Here is a 21,217-nt window from a genome sequence, read left to right as displayed (position 1 = left end):
CAAAAGGGAATGATCTGCTTTTAAGGCCTCCTCCCCTGCTCCTTTTAAGATTTGGCATATATATATATATATATATATATATATATATATATATATATATATATATATATATATATATATATATATATATATATATATATATATATATATATATAGTTAATTTTTTTTTTTTTTCTTAGTGGGGTGATAGCGGGTATCTAGTTTTGATACATACGTGCTCCCACTTCTGTTTGGATCGCCTAGGTGATCTGAGCTGAAGTTCTTCCCCTCCCTCTCGGCAGTCTTGTTGGATATGTCCCAGGTCCCAGAAGACTGAGGGACCATTCACAATGCTTGGCTCCCTTATGCACAATAGAGAGCTGGGTGATCACAGTGCGGAATCCTGGAACAGGTAAGTGCCTGTTTATTAAAAGTCAACAGCCACAGTTTTTGTAGCTGGCTGACTTTAAATTTTCAGAAATAAGACTGGCGTTCCTCCTTAAGTTTCTAGCCGAGAGCAACAGGTGGATTGGCCTTGTACTGGAAAACATTGATTAAAATATATTTTGGGCTTTTGGAAGGAGAATTACTTTTCTTTTTGAGTTTGCTTGGATATTGTGAACAGGTCAAGAACCGTCTGGAGCCAGCACCCATCAGTCCATGGGGCAGGGGGTAGTGAGGCTTGAAGCAGAATAATTGGAGCTGTCAGTAGCTGAATTTTGAAGGTGAAGACAAAGTTCTTTTCCTTGTTTTATAAATTTGCCAATTTAAAAATGGAGTTTGACACGATAGTAATGCGGCGACGAAAGGCATTGAAATTACAGTAAAACCAAATCGTATCTTGTAACTAGGGCAAAAGAGGTGAAGCAAAAGTGATGAAATTATAGACTGGCAGATATTTATCCACCCTTGGCCTGGTCTTTGATCTTGAGTCATGTGATCAGGGTAACATTTTGTCTTCAGCAGTGTTGGCATCAAACTTGATATTTGCACAGGTCAGATTAGAATCTAAACTTGACATTACAATGCTTAGCAGCTGTTCTCAAGTTCTAATCAGACTGTCCTGATTGGGAGTATTGTTTTCAAATGCCTTTAGTGTAATGGGAAGCTGTGCTCAGTTGTCTGCAAGGAAAGCTCTTTTAATGCTGAGTACTCCTACTGCATTTTACTATTTTTTTTTTTCACCAATTCAGTTCAATGATCACCGTGATGGTGCATTGTGGAATTAACCATTAGCAGTCCTTTGACAGTCAGCACCATTGGAATTTAAAAATGATAACCAGGAACTTCAGTTCCTCGTTATCATTTTTAAAATAAAATACTGTAGCTGCTGAATTTTTGACGACTACTTTCTGTCTCCACAACATTGGTCACCAGGATAAATGGAGATTATGAATCTCCCAGGCAGGTACAAAGCAATAGAATGTCTTTTCTGTAAAGCTAAAAAATAAAGTATTGGCTATAAATACAGTTTTTAAAAGAGGGGGTTGTAAAAAAAAAAAAAAAATTATGCTCACATGCAGCATTAGTTGGATGTCACATCTGTCCCCTGCTGCTTCTAAGACTGAAAACTGAGTGATTAGTGGTCTTTTATCGCTCAGTTCTCAGTCTTAGAAGCAGCGGGGAACAAATGCAGCAGATGCTGCATCCACTTAGGTGAGTCTTTAGTCTGCAGGGAGCCAGTTACTGTCAGTCATTGGCTCTCTTCTCTCTCCTCCAGTGCTCATTGGAGCGCCACGCTGTGCAGGGGGTGGGAATGGCTGGCTCAGTCTCCCAGCAGCGTGCTGTGAGGCTGAGCCAGCTGATGATCAAGGTATCTGGGTGTATCCCGCCCTAAAGTAGGGATCAATCCAGAGCCTTGACTGGCTCTGTGACATTAGCTGACAGGAATGCAGAACAAAAAACTGCACTCCTGTGAGCCACAGGAAAAGTAGGGCCAAAATAGCGTTGACCAAACTTCTTTAAATCTCCATCTGTAATATAAATATGATAGTGGCATGCATAGTTTTTACCACTTTGTAACTGACTGAGAGTCACAACACACAAATCCCAATGATCAAGTAGATTATAAGAAAATAATTCTTAGTAACAACTAAGTTGAAGTTTGGCTGGTAGCTCATACTGTATGAAAAAAATACAAAGCTTGAGTGTTGCCTATTTATGCTGATGGTTTTCATCATTTTGTAATAATGTCGGGCAGGGGTCTCCAAACTTTCTAAGCAAAGTGTAGTTTACTGTCCTTCAGGCTTTAGGGGGGACAGACTGTGGCCAGTGGGAGTAACAATTGCCCCAGCATTGGTCCCCATCATGGTTTTAATGGGAAGAATAAGGTCCTATTGTTGATATTGATGGGAAGAGTGGTGTCCCATTGATGGTGTTGAAACGGTGCTCCATTATTAGTGACAGTTTATGGAATAGTGCACCAAAGGCCAGATAAAGGGAAGCAAAGGGCCACAGTTTGGAGACCACTGGTGTAAGGATTTTATACTAGGGGAGAGAGATGGAAGTAGACCTTAATGAAGTTACATGAAACTTGAAGCAAACATTTTGGGTATGTATACAATGAAAACTCAAATGCCCACGGGACTTTATATGAGGTACAGCACAGACAACACAGTCTCATTTATATTTATATTTATATATATATATATATATATATATATATATATATATATATATATATATATATATACTCTCTATAAAGAAAAACTACAATCACAGCCTGCTTGGTCTCTATGTAACTTTTTGTACCACTTCTCCATCTCCATATAATCTTCTATGATAGATGAGCAGGCAGGTTACACTAGAATTAGTGGTGATTCACATGGCGATCATGCATAAATTACAAAAGTGGTCAAACAGAATGGACCAATCATTTGGAAGGAAAAACGGTTCACATCTCGGTATTTCCATTATATGTCTTTTTGCCTTTAAGCCACTTGAAGCATCTGTGTACTAATCCTCTACAGGTACGCCACTATTCACATCTGTGCATATCTGAAATGCTATATTCTGAAGCAGAGGGCATTTCATACCTTCAGCCCCGAAAAATTTGGCTGCAGAATGACCGGGCCATTTTTTGCGATTCGGCAGTGTGACGTTTTAACGGACAATTGCGCGGTCGTGCGACATTGCACCCAAACAAAATCATTTTTTTCCCCCCACAAATGGAGCTTTCTTTTGGTGGTATTTCATCGCCTATGCGGTTTTTTATTTATTTTTTGTGCTATAAACACAAAATGGTGACCATTTTGGGAAAAAAAAAACCCAATATTTTGTACTTTTTGCTGTAATAAACATCCTCCTTTGCTTTTTTAAAAAAAAAAAAAAGTCTCAGATCGCCGCCATTGCTGGTAAAAAAAAAAAAGAATAATAAATAGATATAATAAAAATGCTAAATCTATCCCCTATTTTGTAGATGCTATAACATTTGTGCAAACCAATCAATATACACTTATTGCGATATTTTTGGTAAAAAAAAAAAAAAAAAATGTAGAAGAATACATATCGGCCTAAACTGAGGAAAAAAAAATAGCTTTTTTAAAAACAAAAAACAATTTTCTCAGTTTAGGCCAATATGTATTCTTTTACATATTTTTGGTTAAAAAAAATCGCAATAAGTGTATATTGATTGGTTTGCGCAAATGTTATAGCATCTACAAAATAGGGGATAGATTTAGCATTTTTATTATATCTATTCATAATTTATTATTAATTTTTTTTTTTTTTGCGACATTATGGCGGCACATCGGACAATTTTTTGACACATTTTTAGGACCATTGGCATTTATACAGCGATCAGTGCTATAAAAATGCATCGATTACTGTAAAAATGTCCACTGGCAGTGAAGAGGTTAATACTAAGAGACGATCAAGGGGATAACTGTGTTCCCTGGGAGGTGATTCTAAATGAAGGGGGAGTGGACTGACTAGAGGAAGTGACAGATCGTGGTTCCTAGCTAATAGGAACACACGATCTGTCATTCCTCTGAGCAAAACACAGATTTGTGTGTTCAAACACACACTTCCATGCTCTGTCCCTTGTGCTCACGATCGCTTGTGACCGTCGGCCAGGAGCATCGACACCCCCGCTGTGCAGCGGGTGCATGCGCACCTTTGCTATCCCGATCCCGTGAGCCGACGTATGGCTACAACGGGTCTCAGGATTGTGCCGACCTGCCGCAGTATAATGACAGCTGCTGGTCCGCAAGCGGTTCTAAAGACTGAAGGTTTTTTACACTCATGCATTCTATTTTATAAAAAACCTTCATTATGCAAACTCCCCTCCCAATACTTGCCTAAGTCCGATCTCCAGCGATGTGCACGAAAGCAGAGGCTCTCTCATCTCTCTCCTCATTGGCTCCAGCTGCTGTCAATTACAGTAAGTGAGCAGGGAGTGGTGCTCTGTGTGTCTTTATGGATGGGGATGGAGAGCCAGGAACACCGGTGGGGGACACGAGAAGACCAAGACCATTGCACAGAGCAGGTAAGTATTAGATATTCATCATTTAAAAAATAAATAAATAGTATCACTTTTAACTAAATATAGAAAATTTTGTTTGTGTGTGTGTGTGTGTATACAAATTTCATACACAAGACAATACAATTATTGTCACTGTAACTGCCACATATAAATGTGTCTCCTAAAGTCACCAGTAGAGGATAGATGACCTTTCTGTGATGATCTGTGTCGATCTATGTTCATAAGGATGTTTGTGGGTAACCACAAATGCCATCAGCAGACTTCAGCAGTTGGAATGATAGACCATCGGCCAGGTTGATTGATGGATTACAGATTTAATGATATTGTTCAAATTTTTGAAACTGAGAATGCTTCTGTATTGCAAATGAGTGTATCTTCTAGACCAGTGTTTCTTAAACTATGGTTCAGGACCCAAATCGGGTAGTGGGTGTGTTTGGGTTACATTTGTGAGCACTCTAATTGGCCATCGCAATGTTGGAACCCAGGGTACCTTTCAAGAGAAATTTGGGCCTAGCAACACTCCTGGCTTGTCCATGGAGCCAGGTGCTCCGACCAGGAAGCATGGCCAATGTTGGTGACCTCAGTTTTGTCCACTGTTATTAAGCATACAGCTTAGTCACAGACTTATCATCCAACAGTGAAATCCCTGCCCCTCTCCAAATGTGGGTCCCACTAAGCAGGGTATTACAGAAAACAAATATAGAAACCGATACAGGTACCTATGCTAGCTGTATTTCAAAATATATTTTTTAAAAATTAAATGGGTGTAATAACTGAGTAAATAGTATTTTTTTTGTTTTACCTTTTTTAAAAATGGAATTTTATATATTTGAAATAAAGAATAGCATCATTTGGGCTACTGGAGATCTGTGATTTATTATTTCTTATTTATCATTGCATTGTGTTACTTTATTAAGCAAGAATTCAAATTCTACAGGAAACGGCAGAGGAGAAACATCCAGAGGTCGATGCAGACTCTGCATTTGAGACCGATGCTTCAGATGTTCCACCACCTACCAACAGCACACCGCAGGTGCTCACCAATGCTCTGTCTGGCTTGTCATCCAGGTAATGAGGTTTCTTTTACTTGTTGTGAGTTCTTAGTGCCCATCCCACAATACCTTCTAAATATTGTGTGACTTGACATGCAGCTTGGTGTATTTCCCCGCTGCCACCTATGGAGGTAAGATGCTGCTTTAAGGAGAGTATAGGTAAAGTCCACCCTGTGTGTGTTGTTTTTTTATTTTATTTTTTATTATTCTTTTTTGTTTCTTTAAATGTTGTGAGTGAGTCCTTGGCCTCATTCCAACCCCTGAAAAACATGACTCCACATGGATATGCCCTATCGTATTTTCAGAAATGGCACTGTAACACTAGTGGCACGTGCTCCTATTACTATGTACATTTGAATCCGAACTTCATTAAAGTACCAACAACTTGAATAGGAATTTCAGAGACAAATTTCAGAGCCAGCATCAAAGCAATAATATAGTCTGCACCCTCAAATATTTTTAGGTTACATAGTCATCCTCCAATTTCAAACCCAATACAAAAAACGTATTATATTGCAGCTTACCAATCAATTGGATGAGGTGACTGCATTAGTTCTGATCTTCCTTCCGGGTCCCATGCCTTTAGCCATTTGATAGGCCAGCCGCGATGGCGGCACTCCCACACACGGGAGTTGCATCGCTGTGACATGGATCAGGGACGTAAATGTTCCCTGAGCTGCGCATGCACAGTTTAATGAACATGACAGCTTACAGGCAGAAGGATGCATTTATAACAGAAAAGACTAATACAGTTTGACAGAAGCCTTCTGTTGAACCAGTAGGGTCTCTTCTGTCATAAATACTCTGCCTGTCAGACACTTGTTTACAAAACAACTATACTTCAGCTTTAAGGCTGGGTTGACACTTGTGCGATGTTGGACAGCACATGTGATTCGCACTGCACTGCCGTGCAGATCACATGCGATGTCTGTGCGATGCAAATTCAACCATACAAATTGTATGGCTAAATTTGCATAGCATTCTTACCAGAATGGTGCAGGACCCTTTTTTGGTCCGAACTGTTCACACCCATGCAATCCGATTCCTGCACTATTTGGCAGTTTGCACTGCGAACCGATCTGGGGGTGTCATTGACTTTTCATTGACACCCGCAGCGGTTAGCAGATGTCAGTGTGAACAGATGATATGCGATGCGGGAACCTGCACAGGAATCGCGCTGGTTCCCGAATTGCATATATACGTGAACTGGCACTAATACAGGTTTCAAAGATATTTTATTTTAACATTCTACTAAGATGTACAGTAAGGTAAATGTTTGCGCTGGTAGTTGGTTTATTTAAAAAAAAAAGCATAATATAAAAGTTGTTTATATGTTTCAACATTGTTTTGTTATTTTTGAGTGGCAGTTGGTGCAGTTAACTTGTGTTGGTTGCTGCAGTGCTCAGATAACATATAAACTGTGTATATGGTTACCACCTCATCCCTTTAAACCTGAACATGTATTAATTATACAGGTTCTGTGGCTGATAAAGGTGGTAATTAAACTCACTTGGTGCCTTATCTGCATTAAATTAGTCTCAGAACCTGTGTAATTCATATATGTTCGGGTTTAAAGGGATGAGGTTCACACCTATGCATTTTTTTGTGCTTTTTTGCAGAAATGCACTACAGTTCATTTAACATGGTTTCCTATGAGGCACGTTCATCTATGCTTTTTTTTTTCAGCCACTGCATTTTTGGAAAGCGTCTGACTTTTTTTAAATGGAAAAACTGTGTTTTTTTGCTTTTTGTGGGTCAATAGACTTCAAAAAAACATAAAAAATGCCATACGCAAATTGTGGCAAAATTGCATGTGCAAAGAGGCAAAACACACAGCAGAAATGTCATAAACAAATTGCATAGGTGTAAACCAAGCCTTAATAATGGAGATGAGAGATGAGGCGAGGGAGATGTGATCTGTAGGGCTTGTCCTAGTGTGAAAACTAAAGCCCCATACACACTATTAGGTTTTCTGCAGATTTTTTTACCAAAACCATATAATATGAGGTCAAACCTTAGGAGTTTCAATTTGTATGCAATTAGGCAGGCTTTTGTACTATATGGTTTTGGTAAATCTGAGGACAAAAATCTGCAGAAAATCTATGGTGTCTAAAGCCTTGTAAGATAAATAAAAATAGGTAACAGCGCTAGGAAAAAAACAATAGCAGCCAGCACAGTTCATTGATCATCAAACTCGATAAAATATAGTCCAAAGTGCAGCGCTTATTCAAGTTCAATCATTGAAGAGCCTGCTGTAGAAACGCTCTATGATAGTGAGAAAGCATCCACCATTTCCAGGAAGTGCAAGGAAAGTGGCACAACACCCAGGTGTGTCAAATCTGCTTACCAGAACTCAAATAGAGAAGAGCATCAAAAAATATCACAGCTTCCACTCTCCACCAAATGGGTAGATGATCACTGGGATTGGGCCACTTTTAGTTGATATCAATCTCTCACAACCACCATGCATGTATCCAAAGAAGCAATCGGGATGACTCATTAAACTTCAGGCTCCTTGTTGGCAGATGAAGACCTGTACTAAAGCTTCCAAACATCTGGACTTCTGCTGAAGGCCACAGATCCTTTATAACCATCTGAATTCGGTTCACTACTTCCCTTCTCATAGCAACTTCTTCGGGTCTTGGGTATATGAAATCGTGAAACTCTACGATTTCTTCATGCAGTCCACTGCATTGGCAGCACACCTTTACCTTGCGATTAATGGAACATTCAGCGATGCGTGCCACACACTCACAAAAAAAACTCAGAGAAATATGACACTGACACAAAGTCTCGTACACACGGTACGATTGTTGGTCAACCAAGCATCTGATTTTTGTCAAAAGGGAGCGTGTTTTACATACTAACGTTGCACAAATTGTTGTGCCACAAACACGAACGTAGTGACGTGCTCCGAGGAATTTTAGCTCTTGAGTGCTACCTTTTTGGGCCACTTCTGCTAATTTTGTGCTTGGTGAGCATTGATTCCGAGCATGTGTGTTTGTACTTTCCACTTTTGTGTGACGGATTTGTGTACTGACCATACAAAAATCTGATGTGAAGCTGTCGTTTGACAAAAATTTACTAGCCTGTCATCCAACATTTGTTGGCCGAAAATTGGAGAACAGTTGTTGAAAGGATCGTACTAACAATAAGGACTTCAAGCGAGGCTTAAGGCTCCTTACACACTGGGCTTAAAAAACAAAACAAAAATGTCCAATCTCTTGTGAGTAAAAAAAACGTTCATATAGAGCATTTTTTTTGTACAACGTCTACACAAGTTTAGAAGAGTTTTAAGTTTTTTTTTTTTTTTTTTTCTGCCAGTGAGCTCCCATCAGAAATGCGAACCAGAAGGTTTTTTTTTTTTTTTTTCCTGCCTCTAAACGTTCAGCTCAAAATATGCCTGTAAACGTCCTAATGTGGATGGACCCATAGGAGAACATTGAGTTACATTGAGTTACTTCTACAGGCAGAACACACAACTCCTGTAGAAGCAGCGATTTTTAAGCCAGTGTTCATGGAGCCTTAAATTTAGGACAGTGTGTGTCAGAACCAGTGGCAGAATCACCAGTTGAAGATAAAGGAAAACGAGCCTAAAAAAAATAAGTTAGCTGCCATGCTAACTAAGAATTAGTAAGCTGCAATATATTCAATTTTTGTTCTTGAGTTTAAATATGCTTTAATATTTTTAACTGTAGTGTAAAATATTTTTATCTTTCAGATGGAAAAATTGGTGGATACGTGGCATTTTAAGTTTAACAATGATTACATTGTTTTTTATGATTATTTACATGGGGCCAGTGATGATAATGCTTTTGGTAAGTTCAAGGACTTTTCACATTTTTTTTTTTCCTCATCTCATGTTAAAATAGGCCTTGCCATACCATATTTCATCATTTATTCTGTTTTAAATATTGTTTATTTCGTTTTCCACATTTACAAAAAGAACAGTACAAAATATTCCTTATACATACTTTTAAAAATCACTTTGACTAACATTCATGTTATTTCAGTGTTTTCAACATTCACATAAAAACAAACAGTCAAAAAAAAAAAAAGTACACATTGGGTGCCCAACCGGATCGATCTTAAATATCCCAAAAGGGGAGAAGAAGAAGAGGAGAGAGAGAGGGAGGGAAAAGAAAAAAAAAAAAAAAAAAAAAAAAAAAAAGGTTTTAAGCCCGCCCCCTCCCCCTCTCTTCATGTGTTTAGAATTATCCTTTTGTGATTTTATCTTACCCATATTTATTACCCCTCCCACGTGACGCTTTTTCTTACTTCCAATTTGTGATTTGTGTAAGGTGGGGATTCCTCTCCTTCCATCCCCACTCCCTTCTACAAAAAAAAAAAAAAAAAAAAAAAAAAAAACCCCCCGACAAACCCCCTAAAGGGCCCCAGAACAAGGGGTCCCCCATCTCCTCCCCCCCACGCAAAAAAAAAAAAAAAAAAAAAAAAAAAAAGGGGGAGAACCAAGGGGGGGAAAGGATCCTTTCCCCTTCTCCTCCCTTCCTCCCTCCTCTCCTCCTCCCTCCCCTATAAAAAATAAATAAAAAAATTTTATAGGGGGCTATGAAGTATATGCATCTTATCTCCCTCCCCTAGATGCCCTCTCCATCCCCCATAATTCCAAGATATATTGAGGATTTTCTAAATTCCATCCAGTTCCTCCAAGTCACCTGGAATCTAATTTCGGCTCCCCGTTGAAGGTGTATTAGTTCTTCCATAATCCTCAATCTATCTATTTCCCTAAACCATTCTCTTATCCCGGGTGTTTCCTTTACTTTCCAGTATCTCGGGATCAGTACTTTCGCTGCGTTTAGCAAAAATGGAGTTAATGCTCTTCTATATTTTTCCCTAGGGCCCTCGGCCGCGTGAAACAAACATTTCCAGGGATCCAGTTCTATTTCCTTCCCGTCGATCTCTTTAATTAAACCCACCACCTTTTCCCAGTATAACTGGATTGCACTGCATTGCCACCATATATGGGCATGGGTTCCCTCCCTCCCACACTCTCTCCAACAAAGGGGTGATAAGTCTTTGTTAATCTTATGCATTTTCAATGGAACATAATACCATCTAACCAATAATTTATAGTTCATTTCTTGGATCTTCGTATCTATTGAAGTGGAGTGGGTATAGTCTATAACTTTCCCTTTCAGTTTTTCTGGGATTGATTGATTCAATTCCCCTTCCCACCTCCCAAAAGCCGGTATCGCCTCATCCTCCATTAAAGATATTAAGGTCCTATATATCTTAGAGATCCCCTGTCTGCCCGCTCCTCCTCGGTCAATCAATTTCTCCCAAGGGTTTAAATTGTCACCCGAGCGGAGAGGTTTTGGAAGGGACTCAACAAAATGTTGGAGTTGTCTGTATCTCCATCCATCCCATGGTGTTCTTCCGTATTTCTCTCGTATCTCCTCTAATGAGCATAAGCTATTTGCTTTTAACACATCCCTTAACCTTAATATGTCCCTATGCGTCCACTTCTGGAACATTTTGTTTTCTTTCCCTGGAGGAAAATAGTTATTTCCTGACAGGGGCATTAGAGGGCTATTGTTGTTTTGACCTTCTGTACCTTTAAGTACCCCATCCCATGTTCTTAATGTTTCCATTGTAATCGGGGATATTCTTCCAGAGAGACCCCTAAACTTCATTGGAATCCAAATGGTCTGGCTCAGGACAACATTACTCATATTATCTTCCAGTGATACCCACTTTTTAAATGGAGCGTTGTAAACCCAATCCAAAATCCTCCTCATTACCGCTGCTGAATGGTATTTTTGAAAATCTGGGAGAGATACCCCTCCCTTATCCTTAGGCCTATTCATTACCTTATAAGAAACGCGACTTCCTCTTTTGTTCCATATAAATTTCTGAATCAGGGATTTAATAATTCTAAAATAGGCCCCTGGGATATTTATCGGGAGGCTCTGAAAGACATATAGAGCCTTTGGCAGAATCATCATTTTAATTACGTTTATCCTGCCAAACCATGACAGTCTGTGTGCAGGGTAACCTTTAAGATCTTGTTTAATTTTATTTAAAAGAGGGAGATAATTATCTTGATATAAATCTGTAACTGATGTCGATAAGTATATTCCTAAGTATTTCAGGCCCTTCTCTTTCCACACAAAGGGGAAAAGAGCTCTAAGTTCTCTTCTCTCCTCTGGGGAGGAATAGACATTTAATATCTCAGTTTTCTCTCTATTGATCTTAAAGTTCGAAACATTCCCATATTCCTCCAACTCCTGCAAGATCCTAGGAAGGGACTGTTTGGGATTCGTTATATAGAGCATAATATCATCTGCAAATGCAGATATCTTATGCTCCTTCTCTGATACTTTTATTCCCTCAATACCTTGGTTCGCTCTTATAGAAACCAAAAGAGGTTCCAAGGAGAATACAAAAAGTAAAGGAGATAATGGGCATCCCTGACGTGTACCATTATATAGCCCAAAAGAATTTGATAGGGTCCCATTCACCTGAATCTGAGCTGTAGGGTTAGAGTATAAGGCCTCTATCCACCGCAGCATTCTTGGGCCTAAACCAAATTTATATAATGTCTGCAGCATGTATTCCCATTCTAACCTATCAAATGCCTTTTCCGCATCGACCGATAGGAAAAGGGAAGACTGCTTCTTCTTCTTCTTAACTTCCTGCATTAAGAGGGTTGTCCTCAGTATATTGTCCCTCGCCTCCCTTCCAGGTACAAAACCTGCCTGATCTCCTTCTATACAATCTGGCATATATTGTTTCAGCCTCTCGGCTAAAATCCTTGCATAAATTTTTACATCCTCATTAATCAGAGAAATAGGTCTAAAGCTAGAGCATAATGTTGGGTCTTTCCCTTCCTTTGCTAATATAGTTATAAAGGCCCCCAAAGCTTCCTTCCGTATCTCCCTTCCTTCCCCTATTGAGTTCATGTACTGATGGAAATAAGGTGTTAAAGGTCCCAAAAACTTTTTAAAGTATAATGATGTGTATCCATCGGGCCCTGGGCTCTTCCCATTCTTACTATCCTTAATTGCTCTTTCTATTTCCTCCTTAGAGATATCCCTATCGAGCATACCAGCATCCTCCTCTGCTATCCTCGGTAGATCTATCTTCCGGAGATATTGTTCAATTTTTTCCCTTCTCTTTTGTTTATCCTTGGGGTCCTGGTTACCATTTACCTTATACAGTAGTTGGTAGTATTCTGAGAAGATGTTACTAATATCCCTTGTTGCATATTTCATTACTCCCTTCTTATCTTTAATTTTTGCGATATAATTAAAATTTCTTCTAGGTTTAATTACCTCTGCCAGGATTCTCCCCGGTTTATTACCAAATTCATATTGTCTTTTAGCGGACTTTAAAAAGGCCTGCCTGGTTTCCTGTTCCAGTATGTCTCTCAGTGCCTCCCTTTTTCCCATAAGTTCGTCCATTATTTTATGGTCATTTAATCCTTTATGTAACTGTTCCAACTCCTGGATTTCCTGTAAAATCAGTGATTTTTGCGTTGACCTTATTTTCCTCCTCTTAGCTGCTTCTGCTATCAATCTCCCTCTCATGTATACCTTATGGGTCTCCCACAACACAGTTGGTGCAATATTTTCTACATTATTTTCTTTAAAAAATAAGTTCATATCTCTTTCCAAAGCTTCAAATATTTTATGGTCATGCAAGAGGGATTCATCCAACCTCCATACTCTTTGCCTAATCGGTATATCCTCCAGGTCCAAAACAGCCATAACTGGGGCATGATCAGAGAGAGTTATAGATTTTACTTCTACTTTCTTTAACCCCTCCAAAAGCTGATGGTCCAAGAGGATATAATCGATTCTTGAGTAAGAGTGATGTACCTGGGAGTAATATGTAAAATCCTTTCCCCCTGGATGCGCAATTCTCCACACCTCTACTAGTTGCTGTCGATGTAGTTTTCGTTTAATTATCTTTAGGTATTTACCTTCTGAGCGTAGGGATGGGGGTTGGGCATCCAGGGTTGGATCAAATACAAAATTAAAGTCCCCTGCCATAATCACCCCCCCTTCCTTAAAACATTCTAATTTATTCAGCACTTTCCCCAAGAAGGGACAGGGGAGATAATTAGGGCAGTAGATACAAGCCAACGTATACATTTTATTAAAGATCAAACCTTTGATAAATAAATATCTCCCTTCAGAATCCGATTCCATATCCTTTAAAGTAAAGGGGGTATTTCTGTCAAACCCAATAGCAATTCCTCTTGCCCTTTTGCTAGAGGAATATCCATGAAACCAAGTTGGATAATTTTTAGACTTCAGACCACTATTATGGGACCATTTAAAATGAGTTTCCTGTAGGAAAGCAATATTTGATGACCATTTTTTCAACTCCTGCAAAATCTGATATCTCTTATTGGGACTATTTAACCCTCTAACATTATATGTAACAATCTTCAACGGGGCCATCTTTCATGGAGATTGGTTATAGCCCACCATAAACATTCCATCATGAAGCCAAAAACAAAAATAAACGTATATTTTTTACCTAGATCGATCCAGTCGGTACACCCTTCATTAATAAATGTGAAACAACAACATATTCCCCCCCCCCAATATTTTCCTCCCTCCCTTCCCACCCCCCCACCCCTTGCACATTGAATATCAATGTTATCGTCCTCCAGGCTAGTGCCTATTTACTAGACCCCAGCCCTGGTTGGACCTCCTTGAGGGAGTATAAGTGCCCGCGTGGTCCCCCGAGCCTCACCCCCTTTCGGTTGTGGTCTCGGGGGAGCACGCGTGCACCGCCCAGCCCCCGGCACATACCTCCCCTCTTAGCGAGCCTACTCAAATTCATCCTTGCCCAAAATCTTTATTCTTTTTACTTCATATTCAGTTTATTGCAGAATTCTTTCGAGTCCTCTGGGAATCTCAAGGTAGCTGATATCCCTTGGTTTTTGGCTATCAGATATGCGGGGAAGCCCCATCTATAAGTGATCTTCTTCTCTTCCCCCTTCCCCTCTCCTCCCCCTTCCTACCCCTTTACTATTCTTCCCCTATTCCTTCTCATTAACCTGTTATTATTTATTTACCCCCCTATTTGCCTCTTCCACCCCCCTCCCCTCTCCCCCTATACAACGAAGGAGAAAGGGAGAGGAAGGAGAGGAAGAGAGGCCCTACACTCTATTCCAGGGTTGTTCTCTTAATTTCGTCCAGTCTAGGGGTTTTTTCTCCCAGTTTTCTATATTAACACATGGTATATTCAGTTTATTGCAAAATTCTTTCAGGTCCTCTGGGAATCTTAAAATGGCTGATATCCCTTGGTTTTTAGCTATCAGACATGCGGGGAAGCCCCATCTATAAGTGATCTTCTTCTCTTGTAGTTGATTTATTAGGGGTTTCAGTGCCCTTCTCCGGCTCAATGTTTCTTGTGAGAGGTCAGAAAAGAAAAGCAACGTAGCTCCTTCATATTTAATAGTTTCAGATCTTCTTGCATCTTGCTGAATTTGTTGTTTTGTTTCGTATTGAGTGAACCTCACAATCACATCTCTCTCCGTCTCGGGTCTTGACTTCTCCCTTATTTGAATTCTGTGTATTCTATCAAAAGCTATATGAGATGTTATTTCTTTTTTCATTATTTTATTAAAGACTTCTCGAAGCACAGTCTCCAACTCAGTGCTTTTCACGGATTCTGGTAGGCCACGGATTCTTAAATTATTACGCCTGTTCCTGTTTTCCTGGTCTTCTAATTTATATCTGATATTTCTCATTTCTATCCAGTCCATATCCGCCCTTTTTTGTAGTTCCGAAATAGCTTTTTTATGCTCTTCTAATTGTATTTCCGAGTCTTCTACCCTTTTTAATACGTTTTGGATATCTGCACGGGTTGCCTTTAATTCTCCCTTAATCATCCCTTCCAGATGTGACATCATTTCTGCCATATCCTGTTTAGTGGGGAGTGAATGGGGGTTGATTCCTTCTTTTTCTAATTCCCACATCTTTCCTGATTCTTTTTGTTGATGTCGTTCTTTCAAGCTTTTCTGTGGAGTTGTACTTTCCTCTATATTAAGTTTTTTATTTATCTCTTCTTCATGGAAGGGTGATGTTTCTTCTCCCCTTTCAGCCTCCCTTTCCTCCCTCTGGTCTACTCTGCCCTGGGCCATATAAGTTTTTATAGAGTTCCCTTTCCCGCTTTCTGTTTGTCCCGCTTTGGCTCCCCTCCTTACCATTATCCCTTCTTCCCCCCTTCCCCTTCAATTTAATATTTCAGATTTACGTAAATAAGTGTTAGTATTATTTAATTCTATTACCAACCTAGTCACCCCCCAGTTATAACTCCTCCTGGGGAGCGCACTCTTTCCTTATTTATTTCCCTTCTTTTCCCCTTCCCTCTCCACTTCCCTCAATGTATTTATATTCAAATCTGTTTTCAGTTACAATACATTCACAGTATTATTCAATTTTTATATAATTTTCCAAAACTATATTTTATGTATATTGTATACCCTCACACTTAAAAAAAAAAAAAGAAAAAAAAAAGGGGGAGGATTTTCCTTCCCTTCTTCTTCTTTCCTTAAAATAGATGCAAAAAGTGCATGAAGTGCAAAAAAAAAGCGCGAGGTGCAAAAGGTGCTAAAGGTGGTGAATTTACCAAAAAATGCAGGAAACAAGTTCCTCAGTAAAAAAGTGCTTAAAAAAAAAAAAAAAAAAAAGAGAGAGAAAAAAAAAAAAAAGAAAAAGAAAAAAGGGAAAATAAATAAATAAGTGCAATTAAAGCAACAGGTGAAAAAAAAAAAAAATTTATATTTTATGTATATTGTGTATCCTCACTCTTAAGAAAAAAAAAAAAAGGGGGGGAGTATTTTCCTTCCTTTCTTTCTTCTTCTTTCCCTAAAATAGATGCAAAAAAGTGCATGAAGTGCAAAAAGATGCACAAAGTGCAAAAAGTGCTAGAGGTGGTTAATTTACCAAAATATGCAGGAAGCAAGTTCCTCAGTAAAACAAAAAAGCAAAAAAAAAGCAAAAAAGTAAAAAAAAAAAAAAAAAAAAAAAAAAAAAAAAACTTTTTACAAAAAAATGCAAAACCTACAAAAATGTTAAAAAGTGTAAAGAAGAGTAGAGTGCAGAGAAAAATTGCAAAAAAGGTGCATAGAGTGCAATAAAGAAAAAATCTCTTTTTCTTTCTCTTTTTTCTCCTTCCTTCCCTCTTTTCCTCCCCTTTCCCTACTGAAACATTTTTTTTTTTTAGTCCAGACCCTATATCCCTTTTATTACCCCCGAAAAAAAAAAAAAAAAAAAAAAAAAAAAGGGGGGGGGGATACAGGTAATAATACCGTGACAATAAGGAAAAAGGGGAAAAAAAGGTAGGGTATTATATTGGTTTGCAGATGTACGCACTAGTCCAGTCTAATCTTAGTCTCTTATTCTCTACACAGACGAAAAAGCAGTGTCCACTAATTCTTAACTTCAGCTGTAACAAAGAGAGAGAGAAGGGATTTCCAGCACATACATCTTAATATCTATATCTATTCAACTCAATGTCCAGAAAAAAAAAAAAAAAAAAAAAAAAAAAAAGAAAAAAGATAAAAGGGGGGGAGGGGGGGGGGTACAAGAGCCTGTCCAATATCTCTTGTCCAATATTTCCTCCTAGGGTCACACTTTCTCTATTTGTAGTTGACTTAGTAGCATTATATTTCTTTTTTGTAACTCATACAATGTCTTTATTTCAAGTTCCTCCAAAACTCTATCGTGTTCTCTCTCAAAGTATTTTATCACCCAGAGCCTTCATACAGTCTGCTGAGGTAAGTATTTTGTTTGGGGGAATCCACGCCGCTTCCAGCATCCGATCGGGATCACCACTCACTTAGCCCCAGTACATCAGACAGATCACAGATCTTTCATCCAGCTTAATTCTTAATACTTAGAGGGACAAGTTATATGAACCTGGGCATGAACTGATTTCTATATCCACCATAGACCCAAGGCAATTCTCAGAGGAATAATCCAATGCAGCAAACCTCTCGAAGCAATCCACGGGGCATGGGAGAGGCAGGGGGGGAGAGTAATTTCGGTCTAACAGTCTGCTCGTCTACACAGCCACAGAATACAGCCGCTCTCTCTCTTCCCTACCCCCTCAAGAACCCTCTCACCGTCAGCCGCATCAGCGTCCTCTCCCTCTGGATGTCACGGGATCCTTCACCCTCCTCTCTCTCACTAGGGGGAAGTCTCAGCGAACAAACGCCTCCGTAGTCAATCAATCACGTCCTGGGTCTGGAACTCCGGAAGCGGACCTCCGTCCGCTAATCTCCCTCACTCCTTCTCCTCCGCTCCTCCGCGTCTGGCAAGTTCTAGGCTTCTTACCATGAGGGTACGTAGGTCTCTATGTCTGGCTCCACCGACAGCAAGGTATTTAGGCTCCACACATCCGTTGCTTCAGTTACTTCAATAGCGTAGGCATAGGTATAGGCAATGTCAGCAATTAGCACAGCATGCTTTCAGCTCGCCGGGGGAGATGCGCCTTTGGCCACGGCGTTCAGCTGGTGTGTGGCGCCATCTTGTGTAGCTCCACCTCCCTCTGATGTGCTCAGTAAAACCTTCTCATTTATTCTGATTGACCATGCGTCTCACATTTATGAATAGTTAAATGAAGAAAAGTTTTTGGTAGTGATACTTCAGTTCAAAGTCAAATACCCCACAATAATAAGGGGGGCTTGGCGAGCCAGCATACGTCTTGTGTATGTAGTTTCCACAAATCCTCCAAAAGGGAATATGTATAAGAAAGCAAAACAAAAGCAGAGCACAGCCAAGAGTATCAGCAGATGGACAGGTAAATTGGAATCAATGTATGCAGTTCACCTGGGTGAGTGGTCGAGAAAACACCCATTTGCCCCTGTACACACGGTCGGACATTCCGACAACAAAATCCGTCTGATTTTTTTCCAACGGATTTTGTCTGAAACTGGTGTTGTATACACACGGTCGGACAAAGTTGTCGGAAAATCCGATCGTTCAGAACGTGATGACGTTATTTAGTTACAATGGGACTACATTCAGGCTAGTAGCCAATAGCTTTGGTCTAGAAATTTTATCTGAGCGTGCGTGGCACTTTGTCTGATCGGAATTCTCTACAAACTATCGGACAAAGTCCAATCGGATCATGTTGTCGGAAAATTTTATATCCAGCTCTCAAATTTTGTTGGTCGGACATTCCGACGGAAAAAGTCAGATGAAGCCCACACGCGGTCAGATTATCCGACAACGCGGTCCAATCGGACATTTTCCGTCGGAATGTCCGACCGTTTGTACAAGGGCTTTGTGTCATAGCTGACAGACTTAAATAGCAGGGATATAGTAAACCACCAAGAGCTCTTCAAAAACGCATTACAATGTTAGCTGTACCACATTCAATATTAGCGCTGCTACAGTGCCTTGGAAAAGTTTTCACACCCCTTGAAATTTTCCACATTTTCTCATGTTACAACCAAAAATGTAAATGTATTTTTTGGGGATTTTATGTGCTAGACCAACACAAAGTGAAGTCAATACTTTGTAGAACCACCTTTCACCTTTCATTACAGTTGCAAGTCTTTTTTTTGTGGATGTCTCTACTAGATTGGCACATCTAGAGAGTGACATTTTTGCCCATTCTTCCTGCCACAGATTCTTGGATTTAAGTCTGGATATTGACTGGGCAATTCTAACACATGAATATGCTTTAATCTAAACCATTCCATTGTAGCTCTGGCTGTATGTTTAGGGTCCTTGTCCTGATGGAGGGTGAACTGCGTCCCTAAGTCTTTTGCAGACTCTAACAGGTTTTATCTAAGATTGCCCTGTATTTGGCTCCATCTATCTTTCCATTAACTCTGACCAGCTTCCCTTCCCTGTCCTTGCTGATGAAAAGCATCCCCACGACATGATGCTGCCACCACCATGTTTCATGGTGGGAATGGTGTGTTCAGGGTGATGTGCAGTGTTAGTTTCCCGCCACACAGCGTTTTGCTTTTAGGCCAAAAAGTTCAATTTTGGTCTCATCTGACCAGAGCACCTTCTTCCACATGTTTGCTGTGTCCCCCCACATCTCTTCTCGCAGACTGCAAACGGGACTTCTTACGGCTAAGGATGAGCTCAGGCGTGTTTGCATGGTCCCGATGCAGAGCCCGCCAGGAAGTCGACGCAGCACTGTGCTAATCACAGGCAGTGAGACCTTGCCCGATGCGTGGCTGCAGAGATCGGGAAATGTATCACTGCCTGTGATTAGCGCTGAGCCGAATTCCTGGCGGGCTCTGCACGTGGAGTGTGCGAACACGCCGGAGCTCATCCTTACTTATGGCTTTCTTTCAACAATGTCTTTCTTCACTTAATTTAATTAGGGGTATTAGAGTAAAGGGGGCCGAATACAAATGCACGCCACAGATATTTGTAAAATATTTTAAAAACTATTTATCATTTTTATTCCACTTCACAATTGTGGTCTGTCACATAAAATCCCAATAAAATACATTTACGTTTTTGGTTGTAACATGACAAAATGTGGAAAATTTCAGAGAGTATGAATACTTTTTCAAGGCACTGTAGATATTAGGAGTCCACAAGGTGCAGAGCAAGGAGACAAATCAAGGCAATATCAGATGAACAAAAATCCCAGATTTGTTCAAATCAATAAGACTCAGTGGGGTTTATTTACTATGACTGGAGACTGCAAAATCTGATGCAATTTTGCATGGTGACCAATCGACTAATTTCAGCTTGTTCAATTAGGCTTTGACAAAAAAAAAAAAAAATCTGGAAGCTGATTGGCTACCTTGCACATCTGCACCAGATTTTGCACTCTCCAGTTTTTTAGTAAGCCAACCCCAATGTGAAGAGCAATAAATATATGTATAGGTGTTTTCAGTTTGGTAGCCGCTGTTCTGCCAAAAACTTTCCCCCCATCGGATAGTGTCCACCCCGCACTGCGCAGGCGCAGCACGGAGGACAAGGAGACTCCGAAAGTCTCCGAAGGTGAACAGCGCCTGAGCACTAAGTCCAGGTCGAAGCCCCACCATCCAAGTGGACATACGGTAGCAGTTAGTAAGACTGCCCCTCGCTCGCCAATTTTTTATTCTAACTCTATGTCCACTTGGATGGTGGGGCTTGAACCTGGACTCAGTGAGCAGGCGCCGTTCATCTTTGGAGACTTTTGGCGTCTCCTTGACGGGGGGCAGTATTTGACACAACATCGGTTAACCTAATAGATCGTTTCTGATCTGTTGCTTTGAGTACGTGCAATGTGCACTTTATTATTGCTTTTTTATCTTATTAAATATATGGTATGTACACATTTTCACCTATCCCAATGTTACATACAATCATAATATGACATGTTCACTGTTGGTTCTTGACCTATTCCTTATTTCTTTCTATAGTTGCCTATTTTATTCTTATCTTAGCTACCCTGTTTCCTATTATAGCTACTCCTCTTTGTAAGTAATTTTACTCAGTAATAAAAAAAAAAAAAAAAAAAAAACACTGATAAGTAAAAAGCAGCATACTGAACTTAGAACAATAACTGAGGTTGTGTAAGGCAGTCCTTTTTCTTTTTATTGCATCGTTTTTGTTCACTGGGTTATCACTGAAGGTAAAGTCCTATTATGACACACACACATCAGAGCTGAAACATAGTCATTTCAGATATTTTTAGCCTTATTGTATTTGAACAAAGAAATGTTATATCTTTTCAAGCGTTACAGGTTATTTTATTT

General features: G+C 39.7%; 1 protein-coding gene across 1 annotated transcript in view; it reads left to right on the top strand.

Annotated features, from left to right (window-relative positions):
• The window catches only part of CDS1 (CDP-diacylglycerol synthase 1), a 110,009-nt gene that overhangs the window by 34,383 nt on the left and 54,409 nt on the right, over nt 1-21,217 (top strand). Inside the window, exons 2-3 of the mRNA XM_077476409.1 lie at nt 5,400-5,530; nt 9,236-9,332. Of these exons, the coding sequence (XP_077332535.1) occupies nt 5,400-5,530; nt 9,236-9,332 (228 nt within the window). The remainder of the gene's footprint in view (nt 1-5,399; nt 5,531-9,235; nt 9,333-21,217) is intronic.

This window comes from Lithobates pipiens, unplaced genomic scaffold, assembly GCF_037356315.1.
Source record: "Lithobates pipiens isolate NorthernLeopardFrog02 unplaced genomic scaffold, aLitPip1_a1.2 Scaffold_13, whole genome shotgun sequence".
Classification (NCBI taxonomy): Eukaryota; Metazoa; Chordata; class Amphibia; order Anura; family Ranidae; genus Lithobates; species Lithobates pipiens.
Note: the sequence above shows the minus strand (reverse complement) of the source record. Positions and strands in the feature narration are given on the sequence as shown.